Here is a 17,142-nt window from a genome sequence, read left to right as displayed (position 1 = left end):
GCCAGGATCCCCATACCCTACTTGCTTCTTCCATTCCTTCTTTCCTGCACGTAGGAACGTGCTCTACCTCAGCACACGGGAGGAAGAGCACCAGAGAGTGGGATCCAGTGGGTCAGAGCCTTGCAGCTGGCACACTCTCAGCCTGGAGAAATCCTACCCAGAAGACACAGTTGGGACTGTGGCCAGTAGCCAGTCCAGGTGTAAACCAGGGCTTAGAATGTTATAGCCTACCTGAGGTCAAGGGCAAGATGGAAGCTCTGTCCCCCTAACACTTCCAAAGAAAGCAAGTCTTTGGCTTCCTTATCTTGTGAACTCTAGAGAGAAGGCCGAAGAAGGGCACCGAGCACAAATGAGCAGAGACACCAGAGGGAGAGGTGCTCCTCAGGCCCCCAGGTACAAGAAGAGCAGCTAATCAAATGACTCAACAAAACTAGAGCAGAGACTGTAAGGAGCACGAAAGGGAAATCACAAGTTGGGGACACAAGAAGTGCTGAGGTGGATGGAACGGACTGGCAGTGAATGGAGGCAGCACAGGGTGGTGACCTGCCCCCCAGTATCTGGCAGCCCACAACTGGCTGCGGTGGAGACACTGACAAGTGGATTATTCGGGGCTGGCATGCAGGAACGTGCAGGGAAGAAAGAGGGCAGAGGCACTGAAGAACGGTAACAAATACACCATGAGAATACCACCCTCGGCACCCAAAACGTTGGTGAACCCGGACATTAGGAAGCGGGTGAGGGCCTGGAGAGCACACAGAAGATGAAATGCAACATCCGCACAAGTGAGGCAGGAGGGACATCCTTCGACAAGAGAAGCAGAAGTTTTACATTTTGAAATCCTGTAAGCAGACCAGTTCAGGTGATACCACATTCGCTCATTTGTTCACTCACTCATGTGCCTGGGAAGCTAAAGACACAAAATCCATTTGGAGGCACAGCGGATGCTCCTGAAATCACAGCCAACAAAAAGAGGCCACGGGCTGCAGGCTGGCAGCCGGCTGCAGGCCAGCAGCGCTTTGTTCTATTTTTCAACGGCCTGTGCTGGATGGAGCACGCACTCCCTTCATCATCCCCAGCGTGCCCTGCAGCTTCACACTGGCGCCTCCGCAAATGTACTGACCCTGAAGACATCTGAGCTTGCCACCCTAACATCGTCTACACGCTCTCAGGTAGTGTGTGCTTAGCACCAGACGACTACTTAGCAATGACCACAGTGATGGTGTGTTGGGAGGAAGTGGCCAGTTGTGAGCTGAGCACAGGAAAGCGGGCAGGGTTTGGACAGGCACAGACATGTGGCAAGGGCACCCTGGAAGCAAGGTTATTCCCATGGCAAGGGTGTGATGAGGACTTGGTGGCTGGGAAGCACACCCTCATTCCAGGGGAAAGAGGAAACCAGCCTGGCTTAAGAGGAAAGTGCCTTTAGAGGAAAAGGGAGATAAAGGCAGCAAAGACCTCATGAGACGTTTCGGGTGACATCCAAACCAAAGAAGGCTGATGTGGCTAGTCCCAGCCAAGTGCAGTCCACCACTCACCTCTGGTTTTCAGCTATGAAACTAAGAGTAAGTTGATCAGATCTTATGAAATGTGCATGCTATGGCTCTGCGAGTAGGATAGTGATATTATCCCTAATTCTATGAAACCAAAGCACTATAGGGCCACATGACGCAATGCAGTGAGACACCCCAGCTGCCCGAAAGCGATGTGCCAGCAACAGTGTGGTGACTGGGAACACAAGCTGAGGGGTCAGGTCTGGGTGCTAAGTCTGCTCTTAGGACTAGCGGTGAGATTCTAGAGAAATGGATGACCTTTCTGAGCCTCAGTTTCCTCATCTATAAAATAAAGACATTCATAGTCTTTACTCTGCAGGGTTGCTGTAAAACTTAAGAGAATCTACATGAAATGTTTAGATAGTGCCTGATCTAAAGAGAGCACATACATACGTATATATTTTTTTTTTTTTGAGAGAGAGAGAGAGAGAGCATGCACATGTGGGGGAGGGGGCAGAGACAGAATCCCAAGCAGGCTCCACGCTGTCAGTGCAGAACCTGGCAAGTGGCTCAAACTCACAAAACCATGAGATCATGACCTGAGCCAAAATCAGAGTCTGATGTGTAACTGACTGAGCCACTCAGGTGCCCTAATAGCATCAGTTATATTATTGCTTTTACTGTTATTACTAAGGGTTTGGTTTAGTTAATACACCATATCTAAATAGTGGAAGAACTGTGCAACCTTTAAATATCTTGTGGTGGAAGAGTATTTATTTATGTAGCAAGTCACAACCCGCTGACAAGTAGAGCAGCAGGAAAGCATGCTACAAGTAACAGGGTTATTACGGTTTCCTGTGCATGATTCTGGGTAAAAACAAATACACATACATGCAAAAACTGGAAAAACTGCTTTTACCTCTATGTTTTTCTGTGTTTTCTAAGAGAAGTGATTTAATAATAAAAGTAATACCACAACCTTCACTTCGGGCAAGGTTTTTCATTTTCCAAAGCTTTTTCATATGATCTCATTTTTACACTGATTTAACTTTTAATGACCACTATTAAACTGCTATTCTGCCACATGCCTATAAGCCAAAATCCTGAAATCCATCCACCTACCCCCAGAAGGACAATCTTTCCACTAAAAGGCCATCTTTCACTGACAGCTTTGCTAACAATCAAGTAGCTGGTTTTCCCCAGTGGATGGAACAGAGACATAAATCCAATTTTATAGCCAAAGCTATAAAAGCAAGTGGTTTTAAGAAGCAATGTTTGCGTTAATGATGCAACATGCTAAAGTAGTATAAACTATTAGTTAAATCAGGGGTATGAGCCACACGTCCCAAGGCCTGGCTAACCTTGTTTGGCTATACGGTGCTCAGTACCTGAAGTAATAGTTCTTCCCAACGCATGGCCCACATTAAGAGTCCATGGTAAGACCGCCAGCCGCTTCCGCCACCAGCCTCCCCTGGTAATAGACCCTGATTATTAGCTGGGCTCACTGCCACCCAGATTAACGTCCTGCATCTCCCAGGCTCCCCTGCGCTATATGATGACATCCTGGCCAATTAATGCAAGCAGACGTGTCTTGCTGGACTTCTGGGAGGTTCATGGGAGCCAACTCAGTTTCAGGAGCCCCTTTTTCTGTGCTTCTGCTTTCCGTCCTCCTTCAGGCCTGTTACTTGGACCAAATCACTGGCATTTCAGCAGCCATCTTAGAGCACAAGGCAAGCCTGAGGCTGCAGGCCATGTACTGGGATGCAGTGAAAACTAGGAGCCTGGGTCCTGATGACACTGTGGTGGTCTTAACCCTGCAGACTTCTTTTCAAACACAAATGAATGTATATCTTGTTTTAGCCACTGCTATTTTGGTTTTTAGGTGATGTGCAGTCAAACCTAAACTTACTGAGGATTAGAGACTAACACAGGACGCTGTACATATTCCATTGCCAGTTAACAGCACGTGACTTTTAAAAGCCGGTGACCAGGATAATAAAGCATTTTAATAAATAACCTTTTTTACTGAACCTTTTGTAACAGTTAGATGTTTATCACCAACTACTTTCTTTCTTCCACAAAGACAGCCCCGATATATATATATATATATATCTTTTCTCTAGTGGTTCTAAGTAAACTAATGTGTAGGATTCATACAATTCTGCCCTCACATGACCGCTACCAAAATCCAACCCTCTGGAACCAAGAAAAAAACAGGCCAGTGTACTCAGGTCTGCAAAACACTAAGTTCTGACTCTCTAACAGGCGGGTAAAAACTAGCACAACATTATTTTAAATGATTAACATGATTAAAATGAATTTCAAGTCATGCCCACAGAGCAGTGGAGTAAAAGCAGCAATGTCATCAAGACTCATAGTGGATTTCTACAATCCCAGCAAACAGCCACCACAGACAAATTTCAGGGAGCTACCCTAACTCCCATGTGAGATTTACAGCAGGCATCAATATCAGCACCAGCCACAGAGCCCAATGGACTATGCACTTTTCTGGGCATCTGTTACCCAGATGTCAAGGGTCATACTGCCCCATGTGTAAGTCCAGCTCTCGCCACAACACACTACACCTGAGGCTCCACTTTGGCAATCTTAAAGTCCGTTAAGGGTTTTGTCTCCCTGATGACAGAATGGCATCGAGGTCTCTAGCCATCTCCCGCAACAAGTTAGCTTTTTCTTCCCAAGAACCTAGACTTCCAAACATAAATCTCACAGAAGGTAAATCCTTGTGTTTACAGCTTAGATTACACCCAAATTTGAAACTTCCTGGAGGAAATGATTGACTTTTACAGTTCCATCATCCTAGCTCAAGTTTTTAAGAGGGCTCAATACATAAGATTGGAGAACTGGCCTATTTCTCCCAGCATGATAAGGATACAAGAAAAAACTTTTTTAAAAATCACTTTCTACATTACATTTTCTACCAACACATCTGCTTATTCTTAACCCATCATCCAAAGCAAAGTCTAGGCAGAAATGTGAAAAGAGTCACCAAAACTTTTAATTTATTTAATACATTTAGAGAACAGAATTTGGGAGGAGGGATGAAAATAATCACATTTTGTTTTATGGAACTTAAATCCTTTACCTGCATTATATTTAATGTTCCATGCCTTTGCAAGGATGAATTTTTCTATTGTTAAGGGTGAATAAGGGTCAGGTAGAAGAGATAAGGGTAAGAAAGGCTAATTTAAAGCAAATTAGAAAATATGTGTATGTGTGTGTACATATATTTACTTTAAGGTTAAGAAAGGCTAGGGGCGTCTGGGTGGCTTAGTCGGTTAAGCGTCCGACTTTCGCTTAGGTCATGATCTCGCGGTTCGTGGGTTCGAGCCCCGTGTCGGGCTCTGTGCTGACTGCCAGCTCAGAGCCTGGAGCCTGTTTCAGAGTCTGTGACTCCCTCTCTCTCTGACCCTCCCCTGCTCACGCTGTCTCTCTCTCTCTCTCTCTCCTAGAAATAAATAAAAAAATAAATAAAAATAAAAAAAGGTTAAGAAAGGCTATTGTAAAGAAAATCAGAAAATATATTTGTGTGTATATACATATTTCCTTTAAAAATATTTATTTAATTTATTTTTGAGAAAGAGAGACACAGAGAGAGAGACTGACCACAAGCAGGTAGGGGCAGAGAGAGAGACACACACAGAAACGGAAGCAGGCTCCAGGCTCTGAGCTATCAGCACAGATTCGGATGCGAGGCTCAAACTCATGAACCACAAGATCACGACTTGAGCTGAAGTCCAGTGTCCAACTGACTGAGACACTCAGGCGCCCCATAAAAATATTTAGAAGGATGTGTCAAATGAAATACTTACGCTTCCTGAAGAAAAACATTATGGGTTACCTTTCTCTCTCTCTCTCTCTTTTTTTTTTTTGTTGTTGTTTATCTACACTCACTAATTTTTGTACAACAAAAACATGTACTACTTATATAATTTTATTTTATTTATTATTTTTAAACTTTTAAGACATATTCTTTGAAATAAACAGATTCACAATAGTATCAGCAGAAACAATAAACCTCATCTGGAACAGCTCAGAACAAAGTCTGAAGGATTTCTGGGCTCAACACTGAAGAAGACAGACAGCAAAGTTCCTGGGACCCATGTCACCCTCCAAAACCCTAACTCCCTCCTCTCTGGACACGGTGCTCGAAGTGATTTTAAGTATATGCCATTGAACAAATTCCATCCTCTCTACCACACAGGTCAGGCGAGAGAGAGCACAAATTACAACACAAAAGCAGCGTAGTCCCAGCACTCGCAGATTCCGCCAAGGAGACCAGTCTCCACCAACTTACCATGTAATTATGTCTAACACTTGCTTTACAATCCAGTTTATGGATTCTGGATGTTTAATAAACAGTTACTTCTCAGTTCCCTGCTATTAAACACTAGATAGTTACAACAATTAATTAATAATACCCGCAGGCTTAATAAGAGCCGGTTGTGCACTCCCAGTTGACACTGTCACCTGAATTGGCCTCACGGCTCAAAGAAGGTGCCTCTTTTTCCTCTCGGCCCCTTCTCTAATGGGTACCTCAAATTGGGGTGCTCAGGCAGACTGCAAACAGGCAATATACCTTTGATCGACTGCTGTTCCACCAAAGAGGAAAACCCCTTTTGTAATTACAGACACACTTCCCTCAAGTGGAAAAATAAATCTATGTACATATGTGGATTTTTGCACAGCATCTCAGAATTATACACTGCCAACCTTGCCTGCTAACATGAGCTCAAAATTATCTCAAACCCCTGAGCTGCCTCATTCTTCTTTTCCTAAACCAATTTTGCCTGGCATTCATTGTACCCCTAAATCTCAACTCAAGGACGGAATGGTTTTAAGGAGTTTCACTGCCCACTGAGATTCCATTAGGAATCCACTCCCACCAAGCCATGGACTGAGCATAAGAGTGTTCTCCAGCCCTCCAGCCCCATCTCTTCATCTCTTCATACTCACTGTTACTGGACTTAAGGTCGCGGTGGATGATGGGGACAATTGCCTCATCATGTAAGTAGTTCATCCCTCTGGCAATCTGCACAGCCCAGTTCACCAGGATGTCTGGGGGAATCCTTTTCCCAGATAACACTCTATTCAAAGGCCCTCCACGTGCAAACTCCATGACCAAGCAGAGGTTAGGTTCCTTCAGACACACACCCCTAAGGGCAATGATGTTGGGGTGCTTCAGCATGGCAAAGAGTTTGGCCTCCTGGCGAACATTCTCTATGGTTTGGCTGATGTCCTCATCGGGGTCATGGCGAGCTGCTTTCACGGCAACCTCATCCCCTATCCAGAAAGCACGATAGACCTTCCCAAAGCCCCCGATGCCAATAATCTCTTCCAGGGTTAGCTCCGCAAAATCAATCTCTAACACTGAGAAAGAGAAGAAAAAAGGAAGTCAAAAACATTCTGAAAACACCATTGACTCACCCATTTACCTGGATGGATTAACACAGCAAGCTGTCTGTTCCCTTGGCTTTTTCATCTCCCCACTATAAGGTAAACTGCAAAAGGGCAGGAAATGTTAACCTACTGGATTATTCTTAATGACTAGCACATAGCAGGCATTCAATAAGTACTCATGTAATAATTTCTACTTGGGACATCATACAGAATGTCATACCACGACAAACCATTCTAACTGAAGGGAACATAGAAGGAGATCATTTTACTGGGTACTAGATGGTGAGGAACATATAATCCGGTGACAAGGCAGACACACAACAACCAAACCATAGTGCCTGGAAAGGGTCTTCATAGCAGTATAATCAGATCAGGAAAACCACCCAACTCTCACTGCAGGACAGGGATTAAGAGGGTGAGTGGGAAAGGATTCTCAGGGAAGGCAACAATGGGAATGCGCCCTAAAGAATGAGTCTGCTAGAGGGGAGCACCTGGCCGGCTCAGTTGGTAGAACATGCAACTCTTGATCTCGGGGTTGTGAGTTCGAACCCCTTACTGGGTGTAGAGCTTACTTAAAAATAAAATCTTAAAAAAAAAAAAAAAAAGAATGAATGGAAAGGATCTCATCAGGCAGTGATGATCAGGGGTGGGAGAAGGACAATCCAAGCAAAGGGAAGGTCATGAGCAAGAACATGGGGCATGAGAGGATATGGCATATTAAAAACTTCAGGGAGTCCAGTGTAGCTGGATTATATGCGTTAGGATAGGAAATGGGGCTCAAGGTGTTGTTGGGGTCACTTAGGTTGTGAAGTGTTTTAAAAGTCATTCTGAGAGGCTTGAACTTCACGCTGTGAACGATAGGACTCGTGCATTTTTAAGTAGAGGAGTGCTGTTAGACTGTGACTTGGGAAGGACATCAACTCTGGCAGCCATGGGGAATATAACCCAGAGGACAGGAGCCTACTGCAAAAGGAACCACTAAGGAGGCCACTGAAATAACCCAGGCATGCAAAGACCAGGGTCTGAATGGCAGCAACGGTGAAGATGGAGAGTGTGGAATAAATTGAGAGGATATTTTCCAAACGTGGTTCTACCAGGACCTGGTGACTAAGGCACGCGGGAGAGGAGCCTCCCAGGAGACATCTTACTCCAGAAGTCACCTGCTCCGCAGCTCCGTCTCTGATGTTCCCAGTGTCACACCCAACCACTCATCTTCTTTCCAATGCAGAGTTTGAACCCAGGGTACCTGATTATATCTTCTGTTCTGTTTGGAAAGGCTTCCTTGGATAGATGATAACAGCTACCGGTGATTATAAATCTTGAGCTAGATAAGGTGTTGCTATATGAGTAAAGTGCGATTTTATGTTTCTTTCATGAAAACCCTGTGCTGTGTCTTTTCGGTCTCTTTGTCTTTACCTGGCTGACTCATACTCAACCCTCAGGTCTCAGCTTAAACAAAATCTCCTAGAGGAACTTTTCCTAACCCCAGCCTAAATGAGGTCAGGCCCCCATCAAGCATATCCATAACAGTCTCTGTTTGGCAAGACTCAACAAGGTTTAATTACTTGTTCAGTGCCTGCTGTCCTGCTAGATTGAGAGATTCGCTGGGGCAGATTCTGTCTGCTTTATTCACCACTGTACTCAGCCTGCCGAACACTCAGCAGGTAAGTGACAGTCAAGTAAAATGGGGGCAAAATCTATCTCAGTAGGGACTTAAACCAAACTCAGACCTGAAATGTTTTTTAAAAAAATGCATTGGACCTCCTGAAACAGATAGGGAAAATAATCAGTTTGCATCAGTTTGCTAAAAAACTAAACAAACAAAAAACTAAGAAAACAAAGATATATTTCTGAATTTCTGGCAATATCAAAAGAAGAACTGCCCACTGCTGGCTGCTCTCTTCCTTCCTCAGCCAGCTCCAGAATGCCTCCATCTTTCACTCAGATGCTGGCAGTGCTCACAAGTCTATTCTTCCTTATTTAGAGTATTCCTATCCTAGCTACGGCTAACATTCATTTGTATTTTACAATGCAACTGGCAGTCTGCACAAAGGACTACAAAAAGGTATGCAGAAAGTAGAACCCATCTTGACCCAAAAGTTTCAGCTGTTTAAGCTTTTCATCTCATCTGGCACTCCTCTTGAAGAATCAATGGTGTGGCTGGTCCTGGGGACTAACAATCAACATCCACGCTAAAATTCTCTACATTACCTTTCTGTACAGAGGCCTGAGAGCTAAGAATTACATTTCCCAGACTCCCTGACTGCTACAGTTCTGCTCCTGCCAATCAGATGCACAAGAGAGGAAAGGCAGAAGAGAGATGGACACCATACTCTTGCTGCCTCTCCTGGCAAGCATGGCTGTGGAGAAGTAGGATTTTTCTGCATGTCAGTGTCCAGTCATTAGTTCTGGGAAAACCTAGAAAGGAATGTTGAAAGGCCAAGCAGTTGCCTAACTACAAGAGGGTGTTCCTTACACTGACAGCTTCAGTGTCACCTCCTGATTCTGTACGTTTCTAATTAGAGTGGCTTGCCGGGTGGGCCAGGTCTGCAATGTTCTGGGAGTTGGTCCCACAGGTCCAGCTAAGAGCCCCTTCTCCCCTTCCAACAATTCTGGAAGCACTCAATTTCCTGTGCTAAATCACTTTTGCTTAAAATACTTTAAATGTTTCTGGGTCCTAAAATGAATCCTGATTACTAATTCTTGTCTTATTTCATTTATATGAATGAGAAAAACATGGCTATATTAAGGGACAATTAGAAATCTTCTTGGAGAGAGGCACCTGGGTGGCTCGGTGGGTTGAGTGTCCGACTCTTGATTTCAGCTCAGGTCATAATCATAGGGTCATGGGACTGAGCTCTGCATCGGGCTCCATGCTGAGCATGGAGCCTACTTAAGATTCTCTCGGTCCCTCTGATCCTCTCTCCCACTTGCACTCTCACTCACACACACTCTCTCTCTTTCTCTCTCCATCTCAATAAAAAAAAAAAGAAAAAGAAAAAGAAAAAAAAGAAAAGAAAAAGAAAGAAAGAAAAAAGAAACACTCTTGGAGAAATATGTAAGTTATGTTAGGACCCTCCTTGGTCAAGGAGAGAAGGAATATTCACTTTTTCTTTTCTTTTCTTTCCTCTTAAAGATTTTATTCTTAAGTAAGCTCTATGCCCAATGTGGGGTGTGAACTCATGACCCTGAGATTGAGTCGCATGCTCTACTGAGCTAGCCAGGTGCCTCAAACATTCACTTTTTCTAACATCTTTTACACTTATGAAAAGATGTCTCTGTAACAAGTTTGCATTTACACATGTATTTCTGCAATTGAATATCTGAATTTTCCTTAAGGAAATTAACTGTTGTATTCCATCTTATACCCTTCCTTCTTTCCTCTGGTCTGAGGCATAGTTGTAAACACACAGGATGTGTTAAATATTTATTTAAACGTACAAGGATGTAAAAGAAGTGATTCTGAACCAGGGTGCTGAAGGGACAGCTCCTCAAACGGCATTTCACAGAAAACAGAAAACCTCTGTGGGGAAGGGAAAGCAATAATCTCTCTCTGGTAGAACATAAACTCTCGGGTTCTTGCTAACTAGTTAAGGAAACAGTATGACCAACCTTCAAGAAAAGTACAGAGCACAATTTGCAAGCAGATGGAAGACGGAAGAGTGGGGAGCAGTGGGAGGGTACTTTCTTTTCCCCTCCCTGTGAAGAAGTCCCTTTGGGTAGGAACTAGACCTTCGCTGCAGGTGAGAGAATGTGGGGCTCTCCTTTCCCACTCCAGCCAAGACCTGGTTTTAAGTAAGAATCAGGTCAAGTCACATTCAGTACATTTTTCAGTTTCTGTGGGTGGATATTTTCAGGAATATCAGGAACAAAACCTTATTTCTTTTGTTTTTGCAATCGAGAGGTTATTCTCTCTCAACTGTATTCTTGGAAACTAAATGTATAGGCACATTCTGGTGGGTTTGGGTGAGTGAATGGTACGTACGTCACTCATTCAAAAATCCCAAGTACACCTGAAAATACATCCTTATATTTCTAGTGGATGTAAGAAAAAAATGTAAATTAGTAATAACCTTAATTTATGCCCCACTTGTAAACAGACACAATCCTCCTATGGGAGAAACTTTTTAAAAATAACCTAGAGCTATTTATCTCTCATGATGATAAATTTGGAACTGTACATGTTTCCTCTTTCACTAAAAAAAAGATGGAGTTCCTAGGTTATTTGTATTTGTCAGCTCCATGGAGAGCTAAACGTTCATATCTATATTGGTGGGGATAAAGGCATTATATAAATATTAGATGATTTCTAATATCACTATTTCTTCAATTTGTCATAAGATTTGGTAATTTCCTCCTCTTCTGTTTTGAATAAAGCTTGAAACAAAATTTCCAATTTGAAAAGCAGTATTTATTTTTAAAAAAATTTTTTTAATGTTTTATTTATTTCTAGGTGAGAGAGAGAGAGAGACAGCGTGAGCAGGGGAGGGTCAGAGAGAGAGGGAGTCACAGACTCCGAAACAGGCTCCAGGCTCTGAGCTGGCAGTCAGCACAGAGCCCGACGCGGGGCTCGAACCCACGAACCGCGAGATCATGACCTAAGCGAAAGTCGGACGCTTAACCGACTAAGCCACCCAGGCGCCCCAGAAAAGAAATATTTAAAACTAAAACTGAACGTTATTACTTAACTGAGTGTCTGATATTCATAATCTAATGTCACAATTCATGCCTCAAAGGAGAATTTCAAAAGTGTAATTGGGGAAAAGCTGTCAGTGGCTGGATTTTATTACAAGTCTTTGAAGACAAGGTTATGAATCACCTTTATTTTCTGAGTGGCACTAACTAAACTGGACACAGGACACCCATCAGAGCACCTGTTAGCAACTTCCCACGTTCATCTTCATCGAAGCATTGCACTGAAATGATATATTTACATCACCAATCTCCCACAGGTGTGACTTATATGCACCTCCTTATCTTATTTCTTTATCTCCTGGTATTTAACACAGTATCCCTCTTTCCTTAGGTACTCTAATTGGTTTTTGAATGGAATTAAATTTTCTGAATTATCAAGAATTAATTCCATTCAAGTTCAGAACTCCTGGTGAGAGGAAACAAAACAAGTTACCAGGGCCTTCAAATGTAATGTTCTTCAAGTCAGTTCTTTTAACAAGCACAAAGTACTTCCTACTTTCTCATCATCTGAGTTCTACATACAGGAATCTAGTCTATCCAAGGTAACTTTTGTTACATTAAAGATTAGGTCCGGGGGCCCCTGGGTGGCTCAGTCAGTTAAGCGTCCGACTTTGGCTCAGGTCACGATCTCGTGGTCCATGAGTTCGAGCCCCACATCGGGCTCTGTGCTGACAGCTCAGAGCCTGGAGCCTGCTTCAGATTCTGTGTGTTCCTCTCTCTCTGCCCCTCTCCCACTCATGCTCTGTCTCTCTGTCTCTCAAAAATAAATAAATAAATAAATAAAAGATTAGGTCCCGGGCACCTAACGGAGAAGGAGCTGCTAATGTAGCACACTGTGGACACATCTGGTGTTCTGCAGATGAGTTCTTCCAGCCCAAGTCATATTCACTCTTGACTGCTCTGACAGATGTTAAGTACAGATATTAAACTGACTTCCTGCTCCTGAGCCTCACATAGCTCTCATACTCTGACATCAGCTGTAAAAAGATCACAAAAAGTCACCCAAAAAGAAACTCACAATTTGACGTATGTTTAAAACTGCACTGTATCTAATAGGCCAGGACATTCTTCCAATATCTCTTCCAATATGTGACCAGGTTCATCTTCAGCACTATTTCAGACACTACGCTAGGACCCTTAGCCTACAACCTCCCAGTACCACAGCCAAAAAGATTTAACACTCAAAAACAATTTAAAGTCATTTGTCCCCTCCAGGCCTTATAAAGATCAAAGTGTAGAAGTTTTAAAATGAATGAGAGGGAGATAGAAACAAAGGGAACTAAGGATTCGAACATCAATTTGATAGTCAAAACACCAATAAAAAAGGAGAATAGAAAAATAAGAAGTTACGATTTTCATATTAAGTGATGGTATTTTATAAACAGCTTAAATAAAGTAACGATTCTTCAGGTGAAAATAAGTTATAGGACCAAAAAGATAAATGGTTTGTTTGTTTCAGAAAGATAAATGTTACAAATGAAATTTAAAAATTAAATGCCTAAAGTTGGCCCTTGGTAATGATTTTTTTAAATTAACTAAAATGCAAAGTATACAAAATAAGGAATAAACAATAATAAATATGTATTAGTAAAACCTGTATTAACAGGGAAGAAACCATGGAAACCCTCAAATATAAAACAGTGTAAACTGCACAAGAAAATATTTGCATCGTTCTTTTAAAACCACCTAGCAGAACCGATTAAGGGATCCTAAGAGGAATTTAACCCCTTTAAAAGAAAAACCAAAAAAAGGGAATTTCATTGCAGGGTGTGGAACAGGGGGCTCCTGGGAAACTGGTGAAAACCAGGGCACTGGAAGAAAGGACCTGGGAGGGACCCATGGGCATGGTCCCCTTGCGATTCGGCAAACACCAAATATAGGCAAGGATCTAGGGTGAGAAATAAGGAGAAATGTATTATCTGAACGGCCTGGGTGTCAAGGGACTGGGATCTAGCCACTTTCACGGGGGAAGGACATCTTTTTCCCTCTCTAATCATCTCTCACCCCATCACCTGCTTCTCCACACACTAGACCCTTCTCAGCGAGACTCCTAAAGGTACAACTTCTGAGATACGTGATTGCGATCCCAGAAATCGACACGACATTTCAAAGACAGTTCAGACCCGAGTTCACACAGGCTTCCGGGACTTGAGAGCCAGCCCTGCGGGAGACACCCCCATCTGCTCGCTAACAAATGCCTTGAAGGGGCGGGGACAGGAGGCAGAAGAGGTCGAGAAGGTCCCTGATTTGGGGACTAAGGTTATGACAGCCGGCCTGACATCCTTCCAGATTTGGGGGGAGCGGGGAGCGGGAAATGGGGGAGATTCTCACGCTGGGGCTTCTGGATGTGGAAAGCAGACGCTGCTGCTGAGGTGGTCAGATGAAGGTTAAGGAGCCCGAGCGCCAGAGGGTCCAGGCAAGGCCTGCGGCGTCTCGACCTTACCCATCGCACCCACCAAAGCCCCTGCCTGCAGCGCGCGCGCGCACACACACCCAACCTGCGGTCAATCATTCCCCACCCGCTCCGAGACCACCCCCAGGCCTCCAGCCCCACTCTCCGCCCGGCCCTGCGGCCCCGCCTTTGCCTTACACTGAATGGGCGGGTAGCAACTGGGGTCTTCGCCGCCGTGCTGGCAACGACTGGAGAAGGCGCTGCGCGGGGTCACGTAGTTGCTGGGGAAGATGCCCACCCGCTGGTTCAGCTGCCCGGTCCACCAGCCCTCGTCGCCGGACACCTGCGAGTCCTTGGACAGCACCTCCACCACGTCGCCCAGCCGCAGGGTCAGCTCGTCCTCGCCTGCAGCCTCGTACTCGAACACCGCCGTCCAGTAGGGCAGCGGCGCATCGGAACCCAGCTCCCCGGGGGCCGCCGCCGCCTCCTCCTCCTCCTCCTCCTCCTCCTCGGCCGCGGCCCCCGCTCCATCCTCCCCCGGCGGGGCGGCAGCGGCGGCGCTCGCCAGGCAGCCGAGAAGCGCTCTGGAGGGCTCCATGGAGCGGCCGATCCATAGGGTGCGGGGCTGCCGCCGCCCGCAGGAGCCGCCGCCGCCTATTGTTCATGCGGCTCCGCAGAGCTGGGGGGACCCCCCTCCCCCGACGGCGGCCGCAGGTAGGGCCCGGGCTGGCGGGGCGGAGAGAGCCGGCTCGCTGGGGCAGGCGCGGCGCGGCGACAAGTGCGCCGAGCGCGAGTGCTCACCGCGGCATGGGGGCGCGACGGGCCGGAGCCCCCGCCTTCGCGCTCGCCCCACCGGGGCGGCCTGGCCACCTCTGCCGCGGGTACCTGCTCGCGCAGCCGGGGCCCGCCGCCGCCCGCTGGCCGCCGCTCCCCTTTCCGCGCCGCGCCCCGCCCCCAGCGCCGCCCGCACGCCCGGGACCACCTGACGCGGACCTGGCTCCGCCCCAGCCCTGCGGACCCGAAGGGGCGGGGCCGCCCGGCGCCGGGCCCACCCCCCCCAGGCCAACCTGCCCTCCCATTGGTCGCGGCAGACCTTCCGCAGGTTCCTCGCGCCGCGGCTGGAGCTGCCCCGGCAGCCACCCGCCCGCCCGTCTCCAACCCCGGCGCCTACGTGTCCCTCCCCCGCGGCCCCGCCCCCTTTTGCGGGCTCTCCTTCTCAACCCCAGGTCGACCCATTTCTCTCTCCCATTGGCCCGCGGCAGCTCCAACCATTGGTCCGTGCTACCTGTCCATTTCCTGCGAGAGTTCAACACCTCCAGGCAGCAGGAGGCTGCGGCCTCATTGGGTGCATGAGGAGGGATGGGTGGACGCTGAAAGGTACGGCCGAGCCTCCATTCAGACCAAAAAGGCTGTTGGAGGCTGCGCCCTTTGTTTGCTGGGGTAGGGCAGTGGCCCCGTTGGCCAGCACCTGTGCTCTTGATCCTAAAGCGAGCTTTTGAGAGGGAGCAGAGGACAAGCGAGCTGGGTTGTGCCTCCCCCTCAGAGCCCTTTCTTCTCTGGCTCGCTCCTGCGGTGGGGGTCTCCCCGCGCTCGGATGTGCCTCTACCCCAGTCCAGCCAGGTGGGTCAGCTACCGCTCCCAGACCCTTTCGCACCCAGGAAACCTTTCATCTCTATAAGGCCTTTAGGCCCATCGGAACGTTCTTTAGAAGAAGCACTCTTAAAACTGCAGTTCCCGCCCTTTTCACACAACTCCCGCCTTTGTAAGAAGCGATTCCAATACCGGCATTTTTTAGAATTCAGAGAGAATGAGAGACCACCTTCCTGGGGCTTCAAACTGCGACTGGAAAGCCCAGTTTGAAAGCTGTCCGTGAAGAGAGGGCTTGGCCTCTCTGAAGAAACACAGCTTTTCTAGATTGTGGGTTTCTTTTGCTTGAACGAGTTGCACCTCAGATCACTGTGACCTCTAGAAATCAGATTAAGAACCAAAGTAGAATATACAGACAGGCCAATGCTACAGTTCATGATCAAGGGCCAACCTTTTCCTACGCCCTTTTGTTCTCCATTTCACAGACAGTAGGAAAGAATGGGGTAAGTGGCCCCTGATATTTCCTCTTTGCTTTAATCCTATCATAGTAATACAGATTTCCAAAGAGAAAGTTTTTTGACGTTTCAAAACAAGGCAATGCCGAAAGATCTAATCTCTACCAAACAGTGTTACCTTTTCCCTTTCAGTGGCTGGAGTAAATACAATTTGCTTAGCAAGAGTTGGTGCTTCACTGAGTATTTTCTGTTTAGTTTTAATTTGAGGTTGATTGTTAGCCAAGCTGGGGACAGTGGAGCAATCTCTGAAGATAACCAGATCTGGTATCTTCAGTCCTGTCCGGCCCAGCTGCAACTTAATACTGTAGTTCAGTCTGTTCATCCTGTAAGGGATGGGGGAGGGGGAGGGGGAGGTGGGGACTGGAAGATCTGTGTTCTTTTAGACCCCGCATTCTGTGGTTTGCATAAAAGTATGGCTACACCTTACACCTAGGCATCCCACACATTGGAAGTGTTGGAGAAGAGGGCTGTTCTGAAGAGCTTTCTAGCATAGGTCTTGAGAAAGGGCTTCTGAGTAAATACCATAAAACAATGTTCAGATTCTTTGTTGTACATGGGATCAGTGAACTGGAAAAGATATGGGGGTCTTTGAGTAAATTCTCTAGGTTTTGTTCAACCTAGAACAAACGATTCCACCCTCACGCAGAAGAGCAGGAAAGTGGGGGTAGAGGTACTCTGTTTTAAAAAGAGACCAGGGGCGCCTGGGTAGCTTAGTCGGTTAAGCGTCCGACTTTCGCTTAGGTCATGATCTCGTGGTTTGTGGTTCGGGCCCCGCGTCGGGCTCTGTGCTGACTGCCGGCTCAGAGCCTGGAGCCTGTTTCAGTCTGTGACTCCCTCTCTCTCTGACCCTCCCCTGCTCACGCTGTCTCTCTCTCTCCTAGAAATAAATTAAAAATATTAAAAAAATAAAAAATAAAAAGAGACCATAACTGGGCCGCCTGGGTGGCTCAGTCAGTTAAATGTCCGACTTCGACTCAGGTCACGAGCTCACGTTTCGTGGATTGGAGCCCTGCGTCGGGCTCTGTGCTGACCGCTTGCTCAGAGCCTG

General features: G+C 46.4%; 1 protein-coding gene across 1 annotated transcript in view; it reads right to left on the bottom strand.

Annotated features, from left to right (window-relative positions):
- Nucleotides 1-14,672, bottom strand: part of MAP3K9 (mitogen-activated protein kinase kinase kinase 9) — a 78,096-nt gene extending 63,424 nt beyond the window's left edge. The window contains exons 1-2 of the mRNA XM_039251839.1: nt 14,191-14,672; nt 6,462-6,875 (exon numbers count right to left, since the gene is read on the bottom strand). Of these exons, the coding sequence (XP_039107770.1) occupies nt 6,462-6,875; nt 14,191-14,590 (814 nt within the window). The 5' untranslated portion in view covers nt 14,591-14,672. The remainder of the gene's footprint in view (nt 1-6,461; nt 6,876-14,190) is intronic.
- Nucleotides 14,673-17,142: the final 2,470 nt, after the last annotated feature.

The sequence above is a fragment of the Hyaena hyaena genome, unplaced genomic scaffold, assembly GCF_003009895.1.
Source record: "Hyaena hyaena isolate Hyena2069 unplaced genomic scaffold, ASM300989v1 scaffold_400, whole genome shotgun sequence".
In the NCBI taxonomy this organism is placed as follows: Eukaryota; Metazoa; Chordata; class Mammalia; order Carnivora; family Hyaenidae; genus Hyaena; species Hyaena hyaena.
The sequence above is the reverse complement of the archived record's forward strand: the minus strand, read 5'-3'. Positions and strand labels throughout refer to the sequence as shown.